This window comes from Vipera ursinii (assembly GCF_947247035.1).
Source record: "Vipera ursinii genome assembly, chromosome: 5".
Classification (NCBI taxonomy): domain Eukaryota; kingdom Metazoa; phylum Chordata; class Lepidosauria; order Squamata; family Viperidae; genus Vipera; species Vipera ursinii.
In genome coordinates this window covers 2,404,681-2,425,889 of record NC_139518.1, presented here as the reverse complement: position 1 = coordinate 2,425,889, position 21,209 = coordinate 2,404,681, and the positions used below count along the sequence as shown (strand labels likewise).

The 21,209-nt window shown below is 49.0% G+C and overlaps 1 protein-coding gene and 1 long non-coding RNA gene across 8 annotated transcripts in view; one reads left to right on the top strand and one right to left on the bottom strand.

Moving 5' to 3' along the window:
- The window catches only part of BCL6 (BCL6 transcription repressor), a 28,253-nt gene extending 11,226 nt beyond the window's left edge, over positions 1 to 17,027 (bottom strand). For 3 of the 5 annotated variants that reach the window (XM_083363941.1, XM_083363944.1, XM_083363945.1), the window contains exons 1-3: positions 16,923 to 17,027; positions 2,894 to 3,023; positions 1,691 to 1,863 (exon numbers count right to left, since the gene is read on the bottom strand). In XM_083363941.1, coding sequence (XP_083220067.1) covers positions 1,691 to 1,851 — 161 coding nt within the window. In that variant the 5' untranslated portion in view covers positions 1,852 to 1,863; positions 2,894 to 3,023; positions 16,923 to 17,027. Of the gene's footprint in view, positions 1 to 1,690; positions 1,864 to 2,893; positions 4,035 to 14,032; positions 14,210 to 16,922 lie in introns of those variants that run through there. The other 2 variants (XM_083363943.1, XM_083363942.1) reach the window with 2 other exon arrangements.
- A 1,629-nt stretch (positions 17,028 to 18,656) lies between these two features.
- Positions 18,657 to 21,209, top strand: part of LOC310641209 — a 276,109-nt gene continuing 273,556 nt past the window's right edge. For all 3 annotated transcript variants that reach the window (XR_014492680.1, XR_014492681.1, XR_014492682.1), the window contains exon 1: positions 18,657 to 19,479. This is a non-coding gene — a long non-coding RNA (uncharacterized lncRNA). The remainder of the gene's footprint in view (positions 19,480 to 21,209) is intronic.

Here is a 21,209-nt window from a genome sequence, read left to right as displayed (position 1 = left end):
TCGATTATGTAAATGCCGATATTCTGCTACTTGAATAAAAGATCCTAGTTTAAGGTAAACAATGCCTCGAAGTTCTTTTGAAGAGTTTCATTTGTCGGAACCAGGACACACAGTTTGTAAAGTTTGTAAAGTTTGTAAACTTGTAAAGTTTGTTGACTGGAAGAAAGGCAATTTTGGGGAAAAAGAGAGAGGGAAAGCAACTACGTCCATTTATTTAATTTATCTGCCACTCATCTGACGATCGCGCAATGCTGGGCAGCTTGCAGAATTCATAAAATCAAGAATTAAAGAAGTTCAAATAAGAAAAAATCGGGCTCGGGTTGGACGTGTGCCCAGGATAGATCTATGACGCGTGGAAATAAATCCAGTCAGTCAGCAATGAAGCCGAAAATATCAGTTGTTAAGTGAGATGTTCGCTAAGCGAGTTTTGCCCCGTTTTACGACCTTTTTGCCACCGTCGTTAAGCGAATCAGTGCAGTGTTAAGTTAGTCACACGGCTGTTAAGTGAATCTGGCTTCCCCATTGACCTCTCTTGTCCGAAGGTCCCAAGAGGAGATCACGTGATCCCAGGACACTGCGACCGTCATAAACATGAGTCAGTTGCCATACTTTCTTCACATGACCACGAGGATGCCACAATGGTCATAAGTGTGAAAAACAGTCCTAACTCCTTTTTTTTCAGTGCCATTGTAACGGTCACTAAACGAATGGCTGCAGGTCAAGGACTCTCTGTAACTCTTTCCTTCCCGATTGGTTGTAATACAGTCTTCAACTTACGACTGCAACAGCCTGCCCACCGTAGTTAAGTCGTGACGGTCTTAAAACAGGTCACTAAATAGACTATTGTAAGCTGAAGACGATCTGTGTAGGTATATCCCAGGGGTAGGCAACCTTGGCCCTTTCATGACCCGTGGACTTCAACTCCCAGAATTCCTGAGCCGGTATGGCTCAGCTTGGAAACCTCTCCCCTTCCCCTCAGCATGGCTGGCTCAGGAATTCTGGGAGTTGAAGTCCACGAGTCATAAAAGAGCCTAGGCCTAGGCCAGGGGTAGGCAACCTTGGCTCTTTTATGACTGGTGGACTTCAACTCCCAGAATTCCTGAGCCAGACATGCTGAGGGGAAAGGGAGAGGTTTCCAAGCTGAGCCATGCTGGCTCAGGAATTCTGGGAGTTGAAGTTCACAAGTCTTAAAGTTGCCAAGGTTGAGGAGATTGGTCTAGATCAGGGGTAGGCAACCTTGGCTCTTTTATGACTGGTGGACTTCAACTCCCCAGAATTCCTGAGCCAGCCTGGCTCAGCTTGGAAACCTCTCCCTTTCCCCTCAGCATGGCTGGCTCAGGAATTCTGGGAGTTGAAGTCCATGAGTCATAAAAGAGCTGAGGTTGCCTACCCCTGGTATATCCTGTAGCTATAATAGGGACTGCATAGCCTTTGGGCTTCCCAATTCTCCACGGCTGTTTGGGTGGCTGCAATGTGGCCACGATGTAGCTGTGATGTGGCTGTAATATGGTTGTGATGTGGCTGCAATGTGACCATGATGTGGCTGTGATGTGGCTGCAATGTGGCTGTGATGTGGCCACGATGTGGCTGTGATGCGGCTGAGATATAGCTGCAACGTAGCTGCGACATGGCCGCAACATGTCTGCAACGTGCCACAGTGAAAATTTTGGGGCCTATCAGTGCCTCTCACCTGCAGGCCATCAGCACCGTTTTGTGCGCCCGGAATTGTTCCTGGCTCACGATAACGACCACGTCGGTAAGGATATCCCGGCTCCGAAGGCGGTTGAGGTTGAGCAGAACGTCGCTGGCATGCCGGGTGAACTGGATGCAGCTGTCTGCCGGGGAGGCCATCTTGACTGTGTCCTGGGGGGGGGCATGCAGAAGGCGGGGAGCAAGAAGGGGGGGATATTTACTTAATTTTCTTGTGAGTTACACAGTGACAATAAATATATTCTTCTATTCTATTCTACTCTACTTCTATTCTATTCTGTATTTCTATTCTGTTCTGTTGTGTTCTATTCTATTCTTATTCTTTCCTATTCTATATATTCTATTCTATTCTGTATTTCTATTCTGTTCTGTTCTGTTCTACTACTATTTTTATTCTATTCCATATTCTATTCCATATTTTCTATTCTGTTCTATTCTATTCTATTCTATTCATTCTATTCTGTTCTGTTCTACTCTACTCCTATTTCTCTTCTATTCTCTTCTATTCCTTACTTATTCTATTCTATTCCTATTCTTTCCTATTATTCTATTCTATTCTATTCTATTCTATTCTATTCTATTCTATTCTATTCTATTCTACTCTACTCTACTTCTATTCTATTCTGTATTTCTATTCTGTTCTGTTCTATTCTATTCAATATTTATTCTATTCTATTCTATTTCTTATCTATTCTATTCTATTCATTCTATTCTATTCATATTTTCTATTCTATTCTATTCTATTCTATTCTATTCTATTCTATTCATTCTATTCTGTTCTGTTCTATTCTATTTCTATTTACTCTACTTCTATTCTATTCTATTTCTTACCTATTCTATTCTATTCTATTCTATTCTATTCTATTCTATTCTATATATTCAATATTCTATTCTTATTCTTTCCTATTCTATTCTATTATTCTATTCTATTCTATTATTTATTCAATATTCTATTCTATTCTATTCTATTCTATTCTATTCTAAATACGAGTCAGTGGCCAAGCGTCTGAATTTTGATGATGTGACCACCGGGATCCGGCAATGGTCGTAAGCGTGAAAAATGGTCCTAGGCCCCTTTTTTCAGGGTTGTTGTAATCTGAAATGGTCACTAAATGAATGCTTGTAAGTTGAGGGCTGCCTGTCAGGGGGAGCGAGTGTTCGGCCCATGCCCTCCTGTGCCCACCTGGATACGGTTCTCGGCTGCGTCTAATGAAATATTCCACGGGGGACGCTGGGCGACGTGACTGGCACAGCATGGAATTTCAAGCACATCCCTCAGACTTCAACACGCAATCCCAACAACGCTTTCGGACCTGGGCAAATTTAAACAAACAAACAAAAAAAGCAGGGAAAAAGAAAAAAAAAGGGTCAGAAATGAACCAGGTTAAGACCTTGCTCAAAACTGTTGAGATTCGGCTTTGGAGAAAGGCACGTCACATCCCAAGCTGTCACTATCAAGGGCGCCGCGCGGTCGTTAAACGAATCCGGCTGCCTTCGTTGACTCGGCGTCTCCCCGAAAAGCTTGGAAGGCAGCCAAGGGAGGTCACGTGACCCTCGTCACGGATACGCGCCAGTGGTCAAGCGCCCGAATTGTGATGACGTGACTGTAGGGGTGTCGCCAGGGTCATAAGTGCGAGGATTTTTTCCCCCAGTGTTGCCGTAACTTTAAACGCTTGCTTAAGCCCAAATCTCTGCCTTAGAGAGGCGAGAAAGGGGGTCCACCTCTTCTCCAAAGCCCCTGAAGGCAGGAGAAGAAGCGACAGATGGAAACTAATCAAGGAGAGAAGCAACCTGGAATTAAGGAGGAATTTCCTAACAGTGAGGATAATTAACCAGCGGAACTGCCTGCCTCCAGAGGTTGTGGGTGCTCCAACCCTGGAGGTTTCTTGAGAAGAGACTGGACAACCATTTGACTGGAAAGGTATAGGGTATCCTGCTTGAGCAGGGGGTTGGACTAGATGACCTCCAAGGTCCCTTCCAGCTCTGTTATTCTCTATTCTAATCTATGCCACTGGTATAGAGCATCAGGGAGGGGACATTGAGAGAAACACGCACGGACTGTTCCCTAGGCAGAAAGGGCTGAAATGGTGGACCCCAACAGACCCCAGAAAGAGGGCAGGGAAGAGCCACAAAGATGGTTAGGGATCTGGAGGCTAAAACCCATGATGAAGGATTGAAGAGGTATGTCTAGTTTAATGAAAAGGAGGACCAGAGGAGACATAACAGCAGACTTCCAATGTTTGAGGGGCTGCGCCAAAGAGGAGGGGGGGTTGTCCACCTATATTCCAGAGCACCCGAAGGCAGGACAAGAAGCAACAGATGGAAGCTAATCAATGGCATGAAGCAACCTAGAACTAAGGAGAAACTTCCTAACAGTGAGGACAATTAACCGGTGGAACTGCTTGCCACCAGAAGTTGTGGGTGCTCCATCACTGGAGGTTGTTGAGAAGAGATTGGAGAGCCAATTGTCTGGAATGCTACAGGTAGGCCTCGACTTACGACCACAACTCAGCCCAACGTTTCTGCTGCTAAGTGAGACATTTGTTAAATTGAATTTTGCCCCATGTGACCACCTTTCTTGCCGCCGTTGTTAAGTGAATCACTGCAGCTGTTAAGTTAGTAACACGGTTGGTAAGCAAATCTGGCTTTGCCATTGACTTTCCTTGTCAGAATGTAGTAAAAGGGGATAACGTCTCTCTCTCTCTCTCTCTCTCTCTCTCTCTCTCTCTCTCTCTCTCTCTCTCTCACACACACACACACACACACACACACACACACACACACACCCCGGGACACTGCGCCCGTCATAAATAAGAGGCAGTGGCCAAGCGTCTGAATTTCCCATTTCTTAGCCAACTTCCCAACCCAAACAATTGTCGCTATGGCCTGCGCTTTTCGCATTCAAGACCAATGTGTCCTTTTTTTTATTGAAAAGTTTTACAAAATTTTAATAATAACCCCCCCTCCCCATCAACCCTCTCCCCTTCCCTCCCCCCCCCGGACTTCCCAAAGCAGAATACAGGGTATTACATATAGCAATCTTATGCAAACATATGCTAAATATCTATTACAACGTTAACAAACCTTCCACTCTTTAACTCCCTTATAACAAAACTAAAGTAATTATAACACTTCTATAATTGTTAAGAATTATTCATATGCTATTTGAAACTTTTTAGTCCCATATTTGTTCTGAATATAATCAATCCATCTTTTCCATTCCAAAATATATTTTTCTTGTGACTGTTCTTTCAAATATGCTGCAACTTTTGCCATTTCAGCTACGTCCGTTACTTTTAAGTATCCATTGTTCTATTGTAGGTAAATCTTCTTTCTTCCAATGTTGCACCACCAACAGTCTGGCTGCCGTTATTAAGTGTAACATTAATTTAGTTTCTATAACAGTACAATCCGAAATAATCCCCAATAAGAATAGCTGCGGAGTAAATCTTAATTTTTTTCTTAAAAACTTTCTGAAAAATCCACCCTATCTTTATCCAAAAGGCTTTAACATTTTTACACGTCCACCATGTATGATAATAAGTTGCCTCTTCACTACCACATCTCCAACACTTAGGCGGTTGATTTGGATACATACATGCTAACTTTTTGGGATCTAAATGCCATCTATAAAACATCTTGTAAAAATTCTCTCTTAAGTTTTGTGCTTGTGTAAATTTTACATTTCTAACCCAAACTTTTTCCCAAGTATCCATCATTATGGGCTCTTGAATATTCTGAGCCCATTTTATCATACAGAACTCCGATTCTGAATCAATCTCTATAAGAGCATTATATAAACTTTTTATATGCGATTGACTTTGATCTCTACCGTATTTTCCGGCGTATAAGATGACTTTTTAACCCATGAAAATTATCTCAAAAGTTGGGGGGTCGTCTTATACGCCCAGTCATCTTATACGCCGGAAAATACGGTAATTTGCTTTATCAATTTTTCATCAACTTTTATTATACCAATTTTCTGATCTTCTATCCATCTGGCTTGTAATTGTATAAACTGAAACCAAGTCTGTACTATCTTTTCTTCCTTTAAAACATTTAAAGTTTTCAGTTTCAAAATATTCCCTTCCATCCTAAGAAGTTCTTGATAAGTAATCACATCTTGTTTCTGCTCCACATTTATATTTCCTATTGCATGTCTAGGTATTGCCCATATAGGTATTTTATTATTTAATATATATCGGTACTTTTTCCAAACTCGGAACAAAGCGTTCCTTAAGATATGAGTCTTAAAAATATTATCCACCTTTTTGTCATAAAATAAATATGCATGCCATCCATACAATAAGGAGGACCCAGATTGTTGGGGGGCAATTAAGCTGACTTTGTAATAATGCCGCTTGGGGGTGTGTGTGAAAGCCCTAATAAGCAGGCATATACATAGAATGAAGGCTACTGCTAAGCTTGTAAGCCGCCCTGAGTCTTCGGAGAAGGGCGGGATATAAATGGAATTAAAATTAAATTAAATAAATCATACCCCTCAATATTCAATATTCTTTCATCCATTAAATTGACCAATGTGTCCTTTTTGTCTTCAATTAATTCAGTTAATTAATTAACTGGCTCTCCTGCTTCAGCAGGGGGCTGGACTAGAAGACCTCCAAGGTAATAATAATAATAATAATAATAATAATAATAATAATAATAATAATAATAATAATAATAAAGTTGGAAGGGACCTTAGAGGTCATCTAGTCCAACCCCCTGCTCAGGCAGTAAACCCTATACCATTTTGGACAAATGGCTGTCCAGTATCTTCTTAAAAACTTCCAGTGTTGGAGCATTCACAGCTTCTGGAGGCAAGGAGTTCCACTGGTTAATTCTTCCCACTGTCAAGGAAATTTCTCCTTAGTTCCAGGTTGCTTCTCTCCTTGATGAGTTTCCATCCATTGCTTCTTCTCCTGCCTTTGGGTGCTTTGGAGAATAGCTTGACTCCCTCCTCTTTGTGGTCCCTTTCAGCTTCTATTCTTTTCTATTCTCTTTCAATTTCTACTTATATTTCTATATTTTTTTTCTATATTCTATTCTGTTCTGTTCCACCCAACTTTTTAACTTCATCCATAAGGTGAGAAGTGCTCTTTGCTGGACTGCAATGATGTTTCCACCCACAAGAGGGCGCTCCTGTATAAATGACTCTATAAATTAAATTATCTGTGCTGCTTAAGGAAACGGTGATCAGGTGCCCACCAAATGAAAATAATGACTCTCTTGGGTTTAACTCGGTATCTGAGGACTTGATGGAAACAGAACAACATGGAAATAGTATGTCTTTGCATGGAAGTTTTTTAATTTACCAATTTGGTTTATCACCCGGTGATGCCCCACCCAAAGATTAAGCAGATCTGTTCTGCCCTAGCTTTTTAATTAGCTAGTTGCTGCCTCCAGCTCCCTATTTCAATTGGGTGGCAGCTATTATTATTATTATTATAATAAAGCTTTTATTCATAAAACATGAAACTCAGTCAACTGAACACTCAGATAGACTGGCACTAACGGTTGACACGGGTGGCTACCAGCATCCCAGGTATCAACCAGGTATCTCCTTAAAATGGAAGATGTTCCGAGCAGCGCAGTTTTTTGCAGCTTTGCTGGAGTGATTGCAGGAAGCTGCAATTTCTTGATCTATATTATTATTATTATTATTATTATTATTATTATTATTATTATTATTATTATTTTATTCATTAAACGTGAAACTCAGTCAACTGAACACTCAAATTGCCTGGCACTAATGGTTGACACGGGTTGCTGCCAGCGTCCTAGGTATCAACCAGGTATCTCCTTAAAATGGAAGATGTTCCGAGTAGCGCAGTTTTTTGCAGCTTTGCTGGAGTGATTGCAGGAAGCTGCAATTTCTTGATGTGTTTTGCAGTTTTTGGACATCGTTCCCAGTGCCCCGATGACAATGGGGATCACCGTTACACATTTCATCCATAATCGCGCAGTTTCGATGGCCAGGTGGCGGTATTTCGTAATTTTCCCCAGTTCTTTTTCTTCGACTCTGGCATCTCCTGGTACAGCGATATCAATCAACTGTACGCTTCGGTTCTCTACAACTGCGATATCTGGCGTGTTGTGATCCAAATGGCGATCTGTCTGTATTCGGAAGTCCCACAAGATCTTCACCCTCTCATTCTTGACAACTTTTTCCACCCTATGTTCCCACGACTTGTCGGACATCATCATCATCATCATCATCATCATCATCATTATTAGAAACATAATAATAATTGGTTGCTGTTATTATTATTTCCACTGCAGCTCACTATGATGCCTGCTCTGCAATAAACTCTGTGGGCCTTAAAAGGTGCTTAGCAGATTCCTTCTGTCTGGGGGGGCTAAAAGAAGAGAGAGGGGAGGAGATGGAGGGAGGGGGGTTCGCTTTTGAAATATTAAGGGGCAGAGAAAACTTTCCTGTAGGCCCATGTTTCTCAAGCTCAGCAATTTTAAGATGGGTGGACTTCAACTCCCAGAATTCCCCAGCCAGCATGAGTGGACTTCAATTTCAAGAGAGTCTTCCAGCCAGGAGGAATAGACTTCATCTCCCAGAATTCCCAACCAGCATGAGAGGACTTCAACTCCCAGAATTCTCCAGCCAGCAAGAATAGATTTCAACTCCCAGAATTCCTCAGCGAGCCTGAGCAGTCCTCAACTTCCAAAATTCCCCAGCCAGCATGAGTGGACTTCAACTCCTAGAATTCCCCAGCTGGCGTGAGTAGGCCTCAACTCCCAGAATCCTCCAGCCAGGAAGAATAGACCAACTCCCAGAATTCCTGAGCAAGCCTGAGTAGGCCTCAACTTCCAGAATTCCTGAGCAAGCCTGAGTAGGCCCCAACTTCCAGAATTCCTGAGCAAGCCTGAGTAGGCCCCAACTCCCAGAATCCTCCAGCCAGGAAGAATAGACTTCAACTCCCAGAATTCCTCAGCAAGCCTGAGTAGGCCCCAACTCTCAGAATCCTCCAGACAGGAAGAATAGACTTCAACTCCCAGAATTCCTCAGCCAGCAAGAATAGACTTCAACTCCCCCAAAACTCACAGCAAATACGATTGGACTTCAACTCCCAGAATCCCACAGCAGGGATGAATGGACTTCAAGGTCCAGAATTTCCCAGCCAGCGAGAATAATTTCAACTCCCAGAATTCCCTAGTCAGCATAGGTGGGCTTCAGCTCCCAGCTAGTCCCCCATGCAACTCCTGGAGCAAATGTGTCCCACCCCGAGGAACGACTTAGCCTGTCCCTGACATCTGGGACACCACATTCCAGACCCAGGTCACCTTCCGAACAGTCTCCAAGGGCAGCCCCACATTACCGCATTGCAGTCATCCATGCACGTGGACAGCCAAGTGCAGCTGATGCTCTCCGGCGATTGTCACTAAATGCATCTCAAAATAACACAAGAGACGCCAAGGCAAAGGACTAACAACCAGCCCCTTTTTGCTCAGGAAACCTCCCCCTCAAAAAGAAGGTTTGCAACGTTGTGTGTCCAGACTCTTCCCCCATCAGCCACAACTCAGCCTAGACCCACAATTTGCTCAAAAACATTTCAGATCCTGCCTGCTGCCTTCACTCATTTCTAAACCTGGACCCTGAGCCACAAATAGTTGTTGAGGCTGCGTCTCAAAAAAATTAACCGCTATTGATGTTAATCAGGCTGTGTAAGGAATCAGCGCAGCTGCTGGTTCCTTCATTCACCTGGTTGAACGGGTTGTGTGAACGCAGCCAGGAGGGATCCATTCCAGAGTTGGTTCACAAAGCTTTATAGCACAGGGGTCTTCAAACGTGGCCCTTTGATGACTTGCGGACTCCAACTCCCAGAATTCCTCAGCCAGCATGGGGGAACTATGGCCCCTTCATGACTTGTGGACTTCAACTCCCAGAGTTCCTCAGCCAGCGTGGGGGAACTACGGCCCCTTCATGACTTGCGGACTCCAACTCCCAGAATTCCCCAGCCATGGAATTCTGGGAGTTGAAGTCCAGCCACCTTAAAAGTGGCTGAGGGATGGGAACACTGTTCTGGAGGAAAAGCTACAACACACAATTTCTAGAAAAAACAAAAACAAAAGCTTCGCAGCTCAGAATGATTAATCAAAGCACCTCGTTTCTCACCCACCCACCCCTGCCACAATTCTGCCCGGCAACAACTGAACCCCAAAAGTCCCCAAAACCAAAGGAAAATTTTTTGGGGGCAATGAATGCATAAAAAAAAAAATGGAGTCTCGGTGGTAATTTGGTGGGCTATAACGTAGGGGTCTTCAAACTTGGCCCTTTTATGACTCGTGGACTTCAACTCCCAGAATTCCTGATCCAGGCATGCTAGCTGAGGAATTCTGGGAGTTGAAGTCCACAAGTCATGAAAGGGCCAAGTTTGAAGACACCTGCTATAAAGAGTACTACAAAGGTTTACAGACATCCACTCAGCGAGCATTCAAAGTTACGACGGTGCTGAAAAAAGAAAAGGACTGAGGACCGGTCCTCGCAGTTATGACCGTCACAGCATCCCCACGGTCGTGTGATCAAAATCTGGGCGCTCGGCATCCGGCATACATTGAGAATACGCAACCTTCCCAGCTGGCTCCCGACAAGCAAAGCCAATGAGGGCGTCCCGATTCGTTTAACGACCCCACAATTCGCTTTACAACTGCAGTGATTTGCAAAACCGTGCCCCACCCCCCCAAAAAAAGTCTTAAAATTGGATGTGACTCATTTAACGACTGCCTTGCTTAGCAATCAAAACTGTGGCCGTTACGTCGAGGACTGCCTGTGGCTGGATTTTATCATCCTGGAAGTAGAAAGAGTTTAGGAATAAATAATGTATGGTTTTTTTTTAAAAAAAAGTGAGCTGTCCATCATTGATCTGAGATGGATGGTTATAGAAATTGGATGGATGGATGGATGGAAAGAGGGATGGATAGATAGATAATAGATGATAGCTATTATCCATCTATTCATCTATTATCTATCTATCCATTAGATAGATAGATAGATAGATAGATAGATAGATAGATAGATAGATGATAAATCACACCCTGCATAAAATTCTTTAAAATCAGAAATCTCATCCCCTTCGGCTGTTGTGTATTGTGCCTTGCCCCTGGAATCAGACGTGCCAGACCCTTTGTTCAATTGGTTCAACCGGAATAGAGCTGGAAGGGACCTCGGAGGTCATCTAGTCCAACCCGCTGCTCAAGCAGGAGACCCTGTGCCATTTCAGACAAGTGGCTGTCTCTTCTTAAAAGCCTTCTTCTAGGGAGGGAGGGAGGGAGGGAGGGAGGAAGAACAGAGCTGGAAGGGACCTCGGAGGTCATCTAGTCCAACCCCCCGCTCAAGCAGGAGACCCTAGACCGTTCAGACAAAACCCTCCAGTGTTAGAACACACCCTTTGACTCTTGCTCACTGTGATTGCGCAAGCAAGGTCCTCCTAGCTGTCCGATATCCATCTCGCTTTACACACCTATGGCTCACTGCCACCAGATCCCATTCCTGGATTTTATTTTGTTATTTTGAATTTCTGGTTTTCCCTGTTGGGTGTTTGCAAGACCAAAATCAGTGGGCCGCAAATCTAATAATCAATGAACAGAAGAATTACAGGTGCAGCACGTCTGCTGGTTTGAGCATCGGTTCCCTAACTTTTTTTTTCCCCTTCCTTCCCTGCCTTAAATAAGTGGTTTTTCTCTTCATCGTAAGCCAGCTAATTTAGATCCATCCGTTCCTGCAGGACCTGATAATTCCGATAATTAACCAGGCAGGGACCCTTCGTTTCCGATTTAGACTTGCAAAGAATCCTGTCAACGAACCGGCCAGTTGTTCCCTTGGGCTGTTGGTTATGAACTTGTGAAAAAAAGCAATGGGGGAGAAAAGGATGAAGGCTCAATTAAGCCCTGCCCTGCTTAGAAATAATAATAATAATAATAATAATAATAATAATAATAATAATAATAATAATAATAATAATAATAATAATAATAATAATCCAGTGTATTGTCCTTTTTTAAAAAAAAAAGACTCGGTATTTCTGAAAAAGAAATATGTTTTTAAAGAAGAGACAGATAAAATAAATAAAAGGATGACCCTCGCCTAATTTTGCACTGTCGGGCGGATTAAATATTTCATGAATTTCCACTCTGGGGATGTTGCAAGGCTGCCGGCATTTTAGGCTGTCTTCGGATGGCTACGAAAACCTGAATGGCGATTAAAAATTTAAAAGCCTCGGCACAAGGACACACGGACTGAATTTCGATTTGATGGAGAGAGAGAGAGAAACAGAGAAAGACAGAGAATGAGAGACAGAAAAAGAGAGAAGAGAAACAGAAAAAGAGAGAACGAGAGAAAAACAGAATGAAAAAATGAGAGAAAAACAGAATGAGAAAGAAACAGAACGAGAAAAAGAGAACAAGAGAGAGAAACAGAGACGAGAGAGAAAACAGAGAACGAGAGAAAGAGACAGACAGAGAAAGAGAAAAGAGAGAGAGAGATGGAGAGAGGAAACACGAAAAGAACAGCCGATCCTGAACTAAACGAAAGTGAGACTTTCTCCCCAATACGGTGCATGTAGCAAATTCTGAATTTTGGGGATTTTTTTTTTTAAAGACCTCACATGCATTTCTCAACGGACCAACTTGAAACCTGGTTTGTTGTCCTTTGAATAAACCGGCACTAAAAATGCAAGCCAATACTTCAGTCTCTCCTTTGCAGCCTCGGTTTCCCTAGCCAACAAAGAGTTTACAAGCACCTCACTTAACAATCCGGCTGCTTAGCAAAGTTAGAACAGAAAAAAAACACCCAGATGCAGAGTTGTGATGGCTGCACAAGAACCCTGCAACCGGTCGTGTATATATATATGTGTGTGTGTGTGTGTGTGTGTGTGTGTGTGTGTAATATCTATATATCTCTATATATCTATCTCTATCTCTATATCTATATATATAATATTATATATATATAATATATAATTCCCTTTAATTCCCTTTAATTCTTTGTTAGCAATCTAAAATTTACATTATATATATATATATATATATATATATATATATATATATAATATATATATATATATATATACATACATATACATACATACATGCATACATATATATATATATATATATATATATATATATATATATATATATATACACACACACACACATATACATATATGTGCATATATATTATACACACACACACACATATACATATATGTGCATATATATTATACACACACAACACACATACACATACACACGCGTGCAGACACACACGACCGGTTGCAGGGTTCTGCGTTTAGGAGTCCACGATTTATGGTGGATTTTTTTTTGCAAGTTTCCGGTCATTTCCAGCAAAAAAAAAAAAAAAAACCTGCCGCAAGGATTACACCGAGTTGCTTTACAAGTGTCAGAATAAGAAGCATAAAATCAGGTGGGTCTCGACTTACGACCGTCATGACTTATGACAAAAAAAGTCCAGGTTGTAAGTAGAGGAATCCCTGTATTTTGAAGGGTGGGGGGGCAGAGCCCAGAGAAACCTATCAAGAAGAGATTGGGAAGAGGACAAAACCAGCACGACGGTCCATTATCTCTCGGGATAGTTAGATAGGCGGCAGGCAAGTAAATGTAATACATGTTTATATCGAATAAATGTGGCAACATCTTGCAATTAAAGGCCCGGGGCTGAGAATTTTTAACTGGGGTTTTTAATTTTAGGGATGATTTAATCTTTTTAAATTTGTTTTAACTTTTGTACTGGTTGTTTTCAATACCCTGTAAACCGCCCTGAGTCCTTCGGGGAAAAAGGGCGGTATATAAATCTAATAAAAATAAAATAAAATAAATAAATAAATACAACTCTGGGCTTTGTTTGGTGTTTTTGTTTAAAAATTTATTTTTGAATGGCCCGTGCTCCTCACCTGACATTCCTTTCCTGGGGTCACCTGGAGGTGGGGGGTGGGGAGATTATGGGAAGGGGGCGGAGGAAATGGGGCTGGGAAAAAAAAAATTTTTTAAAAAAACCCACCCCAAAACACCCAATTTCACCTCTTCGTCTCAAGAGCAATTCAAAGGGCGGTATATAAATCAAATAAATAAATAATAAAATACAACATAAAACCGAAAGAGGGCCTAGAGCTGCTCTTCCACACCCGGCCACCAGAGGGCATCGTGGCTCCGCGCAGAAAGCCCTCCCGCTCGTAAAGCTCCGAGTTTGCACAACTCCCGCTTTCCACCCCCCCCCCCCAATATTTGCAAGTGGCTGAGACTGGCAACCCCCCCCCCCACACACACACACACACGTACACGCGCCCCTTACATTTCACGTGTAGAGCATTCGGGCTGGCGACTTTTCAATCGGCGGAGAAAGCGGTCCAATTCCTCTCCTGTCCCTTTTAACGTCTGAATGACTCAGCCCCCCCCCACCCCGCCGCCCAAACGGGGCAAAGCCGGGGGCGGAGAGCATCCTCCCCAAATGCGGACGGGCTGGCTTGGTGCATCGCTAAAGAGGCCGCTTTCCCACGTTCGCCGAGCAGCGCCCGCTTGGGAAATCGCGCTTTCCCGGGGATTTCCCCCCCCCCATCTTCCGAGTCAGGAGTTTCTCTTTTGGCTTCACATTTCGGGGGGGGGGGGGAGACGCGAGCAACCCGTCCTGGTTGGAACCCGCTTGGCCCCCTCCAGCAAAAACGTGCAAACCCCCCCCCCCGTACAACGAGGGCTTGCAAAAAAAATAAGGCCATCGCGAGTCTTACTCTTAGCCCTTCTCAACCCCCCTTTGGTCGCATTCAGATAACCCGCGAAGCCGAGCGAGGATTTTCCCCCACCCACATACACACTACGGCTAAGAGGGTCGTGTGAACGCGGCCACTCGGCCCAGTTGTTCAGATCCAGAAGCGCAGCGAGCGCATCTTGGCTACCCGAAGCGCTTCGGGAGGCCTGCCTCGGAAAGACGCGTGTCGCGCAAACCTACGCCTCGTTTCAGCGTCTAGCCCCCCGAGCGCAAACCCTGGTTCGGCCCAGTTAAACCATGTTTGAGCGGGACCCGGGATGGATTCCAGAGCTTGCAGCGAGAGCGAGGCTTTCCTCCTCCGGGACGCTGCCCGGCGCCCGCTGCAAAGTCCGCTTCGAAGCCCCGGTTCTTCCGCCGCTTCTTCCTTCTCAATGTGGACTCGCAGCGGGGAGAGACGTGGGAACGCAAACCACGAGTCCCGGGAAGTTCGGCCCGGATCGTCCCTCCGTGTACATTTTCTTGGGTCAACGGCCCGCCCGCCGATCGGGCTTCTTCTGGGACTCCCCAACACCACCACCACCACCACGCCGTCTTCTCCCGAGCGGCTGGGTTCACACGACCCTCCTACACCGGCTCTTTTCAGACTTCAGGGTCTCGACGGGCCAGGGTCAGCAGCCGGGATTACCCTTGGCCGCGTCAGCGGGGCCTTTAAAACCCCGTTCGGCTGGGTGGCTTACGCGGACCGTGCAAAGGACTCAAACCCGGCGTCGTGGGAACGCGACCGCTCATCTACAAGCACGCATAAAAGACACGCGTGTCCAGCATCGGGGGGATTCGCACGAACTACGGACCTTGGCTAACAACTGGAAGGGCGGTTGAACACCCGCTACCCCTTTGCGCATCCTAAACCTTGCCCGTCTCGCCCGCCCGCCTTGCTCGCTGCTTCCCTTCCGAAACGCGCGCAGGAGCGGCACTTGTACACCCTTTGCAAAAAAATAATAATAATAAATAAAACCAGCCAGGTTACATTTTTATACGGTTTATACAATTTAATCCACCCAGCCCTCCCCAAAAAAATAATAAATTAAAATTAAAATAAATTTAATAATAATAAAAAAAATCCCCCGCGGCCGTAGCGATCCTTCTCCGGGCGGTTGGCGGCTGGGCCAGCGGCGAAGGAGGCGAGCCGAGGCCCCGACCGAGCAGGCGAGTCCCGTCGCGGAGGGTGCCCGGAGGAGGCAAGGCGAGTCGGCTTCTCCGCCCCGGCGCCTCTGCCAAGCTGGGCGGGCAAAGCCAGGGCCGCGGGCAGGTGCCCGGGCGAGAAGGCGGCCGCGGCTCGGCCGGAAAAGACGCCGCTCGGCCAAGCGAGAGGCGCCGGCGAGCCGCCGCGGGCTCGCAGGCCGCCGGACTCGGGCCCCGGACGGGCCTGGCCGGCTTGCAAAGAAGAGGCCCGCGGCCGGGCTGGGGGGATGCTCTGCCGCCGATCCCCGCCAGCTTTTTTGGGCAAGCCGCGACCTTTTTCCAATCCCTCGATCCCCTCCCCATGCAAAATCCTTTCTTCCCCCCACCCAAAAAATAAAATAAAATAAAAATCCTCGCTCAGGTCTGGGATCCCCCCTACCCCGCAGCCCAATAACTGCCCGTCCCGGGAGCTCCGGGGCAGCCAGGCTGGGATGCCCCGCGCCTTCCCGGCCTTCGGCTTCTCCAGCTACCCCGGCCGGGCCGAAATGACGCGACGCAATTGACCCGAGGCGGCATTGACACAAGACGAGCAGGTCCAAAAAAAAAAAAAAAATCCCTCCGAAAGAGAAAAGCCGGAGGAGTCAGATCCAGCTGCGGCCGGCCTCTGGCTCCCTTCCCTGCCTGCCTGCCTGCCCGCTTGGGCTCCCGCTTGAGCCGGAGAGGCACGGCCGGGCTGGGTGGTGGTGGGGTCTCCCTTCCCCTATTCCCGCCCGCCTTCCACCTGCCGCGCCGGAGGAAGGCGGAAGGCAGGCGAAGCCGTGGCCGGGCTAAGGCTGCTCCAGGAGGGGAGAGAAGGGCGGTTGGTGGCGGGGAGTGGGTGGGTGGGTGGAAATGAGCTCGGCTTGGAAGGCGACCCCGGGCGGGCGGGCGGACGGGGCTGGGGAGGCGGACGGGGCAAGCCAGCAGGACCTCTCCCGGGCTTCGGAAGGCAGCTCCGGGGAAGGAAGGAAGGAAGGCAGGGCCTTTGCAAGCCCTGCTGCTGCTGCTGCCCTCGGGGTCGGGGACCCCCTCCCCGGCCCGCTTCCTCCTCCTCCTCCTCCTCCTCCTCCTCCTTTGCCCGCGCGCCCCATCCGCATCCTAAGCGGCGGCGCAAGCATCCCCCCCACCTTCCCCCCCTCCCAGCAGGAGCAGCAGCAGGAGGAGCAGCAGCAGCAGCAAGCGCGCCCGGCTGCTCGGTCGGTCGGTGGGTCGGCCGGCCTGCCGTCGCAGTGCGAAGCGGAGCGCGAGAGCGAATCACCTGGGTCGGCGCGCTTTCCTAGAAACTCCTTGCATCACCACTTCTAAGAAGCCCGGTTCTAAGAATCCACCCCGCTTCAATTCTCGGAATTTGAGCTGGGGGCTCTACCACGCCGAGCGAGCCGGGGGAGGGCGCGGGGGTGGCGGCCCGCCTTCCCCCAAAAACCTTCGCCGGCTCGTTCGAAAACCCGCCCGGGAGACGATGGCCGAGCTCCGGGGAAAGACTTTGCCCGTTCAAGCCGAACGGGGGAAAAAAAAGACCCCCCGGCGTCGGATCCCAGGGTCTCGAGAAGGAGCAAAGAGGACGGGACACCCCCCCCGCCGACGGTGGTACGTTCCTCTCCGCCGAGGTCACGTGCCGCTTTCCCCTTGCCCGTGACGTCAGGGCTCGGCCTGAATACAATGTTGCAGAGTTCCATTCCCTCCTCCCCTCCTCCTTCCTTTAAAAAAAAAAAAAAAAAAACTCCCCCCCTCCCTCCGCGGAATTCTCAGAACTCATTTGCGTTTCGGTGACATAATAGCAATCCGGCCAGCCGGGGCTAATTCCACGGGCCGGGGGGGGGAGTTTGGAGGGGTAGGGGGGGTGGAGGGTGGAGGGGTGGGGGGATGGGGGGTGGAGGGGTGGGGGGATGGGGGGTGGAGGGGCGGGGGGATGGGGGGTGGAGGGGTGGGGGGATGGGGGGTGGAGGGGTGGGGGGATGGGGGGTTGGAGGGGTGGGGGGAGGTGGAGGGGGTGGAAGGGTGGGAGGGTGGGGGGGTTGGAGGGGTAGGGGGGTGGAGGGGTGGGGGGATGGGGGGTGGAGGAGTGGGGGGTGGGGAGGGTGGAGGGGTGGGGGGTTGGAGGGGTAGGGGGGTGGAGGGGTGGGGGGATGGGGGGTGGAGGAGTGGGGGGTGGGGAGGGTGGAGGGGTGGGGGGGTTGGAGGGGTAGGGGGGGTGGAGGGGTGGGGGGATGGGGGGTGGAGGAGTGGGGGGATGGGGGATGGGGGGTTGGAGGGGTGGGGGGAGGTGGACGGGGTGGAGGTGGTGGAAGGGTGGGAGGGTGGGGGGGTTGGAGGGGTAGGGGGGGTGGAGGAGTGGGGGGTGGGGAGGGTGGAGGGGTGGGGGGGTTGGAGGGGTAGGGGGGGTGGAGGGGTGGGGGGATGGGGGGTGGAGGAGTGGGGGGATGGGGGATGGGGGGTTGGAGGGGTGGGGGGAGGTGGAGGGGGTGGAGGGGGTGGAAGGGTGGGAGGGTGGGGGGGTTGGAGGGGTAGGGGGGGTGGAGGAGTGGGGGGTGGGGAGGGTGGAGGGGTGGAGGGGTTGGAGGGGTGAGGGGGTGGAGGGGTAGGGGGGTGGGGGATGGGGGATGGGGGAGTTGGAGGGGTAGAGGGGTGAGGGGGTGGAGGGGGTGGAAGGGTGGGAGGGTGGACGGGATGGAGGGGTGGGGGGGGCGACCCCCACGCTATAAATTCCCCCCACCCACCCCCCTTTTTTTTAGACCCCCCTCCTCGGTCCGACTCCCCAGCAGGGCTGGTGTTCTGTGTGCGGAGGGGGTGGGGTGGGGGTGGGGTGTCAGGCAGGTTTCGGTGTTTGGCTGGGGGGGTGGGTGAAGGGGGGGCTGAAAAGGGAAAGTTTTGACTTGCGTTCAGACAAACAAGTCCAGAGAAAGCGGCGGCGGCGGCTGGGGTGGGGGTGGGGAGGTGTGTGTTTTTTTTGGGGGGGGGTGTCGCCCCGAAGCGAGGGCGAAAACAAATCCGGATCGCGCTGCTTTAAAAAAAAAAGAAAAGCAGGGGGGGGGGGCGCAAAAAAAAAGGAGAGGAAAGGAAAGGGGAAAAAAAATCGCAGCGGCTTCTCACGTTCAAAGAAAACCCGGGAGGCTGAAGCCGGGACCTTCTCGCGCCGAGCGGAGCAGGAAGAAGCCGGCGCTGGGATTTTATTTTATTGATAGATAGATAGATAGATAGATAGATAGATAGATAGATAGATAGATAGATAGATAGATAGATAGATAGATAGATAGATAGATAGATAGATTTGCGGGGTGCGAATACGAGTTGACTTCGGAAGCCTCCTGGAGACGGACGGAGCGGCCCTTGGGCGAGACTTTCGCTTTCCTTGGCTTGCCTGGAGGGTCGTGGGAACGGGGAGAAGAAAAGAGAAGAAGCGACGGGGATTGTCCTCCCGGAGGAGGACGCTCCTGCTCGGCGGACGCGGTCGGAGAGCCAAGCCCACCCACCCCGGGAGAAGAAGCGGCGGGAGACCCCCCCCCCAGCCCGTGGAGAGGGGTGTGTGTGTGTGACTCCCGAAGGATTCTCCGGGCTTCTTCGCCGTATTTTGCGGGGCAGCCTGGAAGCGGGCAGAGGACGCAAGAGCGAAGCAGGCCACAGCAGCGACCTTTTCCGGAGCCTCCCACCCCCCCCACACACCCTACCCCAGCGTTGGCACGGGGCGCCTGGTGAGGAAGAGGAAGAGGACGGGGCCAACCGCGCCGCGCCAGGGAGGCGGGCAGCCAGGCAGGCAAGAGCGCCCGGGGCACGGATGGATGGCCTCTACGGCGTTTGGAGGACGGCGACCCCTTAAGGTAAAGCCAAAGGGTCTTTAAGGGGGAACCTTGCCCGGCTGTTCACACGCTTTGCTGGTTGGTGCGTGCGCGAGCGTGTCTGGAGAACTGACCCCCCTCTTTGCAACGTGAGGATGGGTGTAAATCCCCTTATGCGGAGGGTCAGCCGGAGGGGGGCAACTCGGGGGTCGGCGGAGGGCTGGCTCGCCCGGCGGAGGGGGGAGACACCCCTTTTCCTCTCTTCTTCACGCACACACACACACACACACACACACACACACACACACACACACACGTGTGTGAGCTAACCGCGTCCTCGCCTGCCCCTTGAGCCGGGCTAGGCTGCACGTCGGAATCCGGACCCTTTTCGGGTTTGTTTGTTTCTTTAGAGACGGGTCAACCGCCACCTTGTTGCCAGATGATGGGAAGGTCTAAAAATAACCCGGCCGCTTCTCTTCCCCCGCCCGGCAGGAGGAGGAGGGGGAGGGCGGTGGGGAGGGGCGCCCGGAATCGGGACCAGCTCCGGGGTCCCGTCCGAAAAAGGGGGGGTCTCTTGTGGGGGAGGGGGAGGCGTTGAAACCCCCCTTTCCCCCCCCCCCGGGCAGCCTGTAGCCCTCGCCCCGCGTGGCTCGGAGTCCGGGGGGGGGCGCTGTGGGGGGGGGAGGGGGAGGAAGGGCTACTCGGCCCCGAGATCCGAAACTGGCCGGAGCGGCGGGTGCCTTGCGGGCCAGCGGGGCGTTTCGGAGGAAAGGCCGCGGCGGAAGGCAGATCAGAATAAAACGGGCGATTCGGGGAGCCAATTTCCCTCCGGTTTGGCTGAGCGGGTGAAGTTAGGAAAAACCTCCGAGGGTGACTTTAAATTTAGAGAGAGAGAGAGAGAGAGAAAAAGAACGAACACACACACACACACACACACACACACACACACACACACACATGAGAATCTCCTAATATTAAGTCTTTCTAGGAGTTCATCACACACACACAGACATGAGAATCTCCTAATATTAAGTCTTTCTAGGAGTTCATCTCACACACACACACACACACACACACACACACACACACACACACACACACACGAGAATCTCCTAATATTAAGTCTTTCTAGGAGTTCAACACACACACACACACACACACACACACACACACACACACACACACACACGAGAATCTCCTAATATTAAGTCTTTCTAGAAGTTCATCTCTCTCTCTCTCTCTCTCACACACACACACACACACACACACACACACACACGAGAATCTCCTAATATTAAGTCTTTCTAGGAGTTCATCTCACACACACACACACACACACACACACACACACACACACACACACACACACGAGAATCTCCTAATATTAAGTCTTTCTAGGAGTTCATCACACACACACAGACATGAGAATCTCCTAATATTAAGTCTTTCTAGGAGTTCATCTCACACACACACACACACACACACACACACACACACACACGAGAATCTCCTAATATTAAGTCTTTCTAGGAGTTCAACACACACACACACACACACACACACACACACACACACACACACACGAGAATCTCCTAATATTAAGTCTTTCTAGAAGTTCATCTCTCTCTCTCTCACACACACACACACACACACACACACACACACACACACACGAGAATCTCCTAATATTAAGTCTTTCTAGGAGTTCATCTCACACACACACACACACACACACACACACACACAGACGAGAATCTCCTAATAAGTCTTTC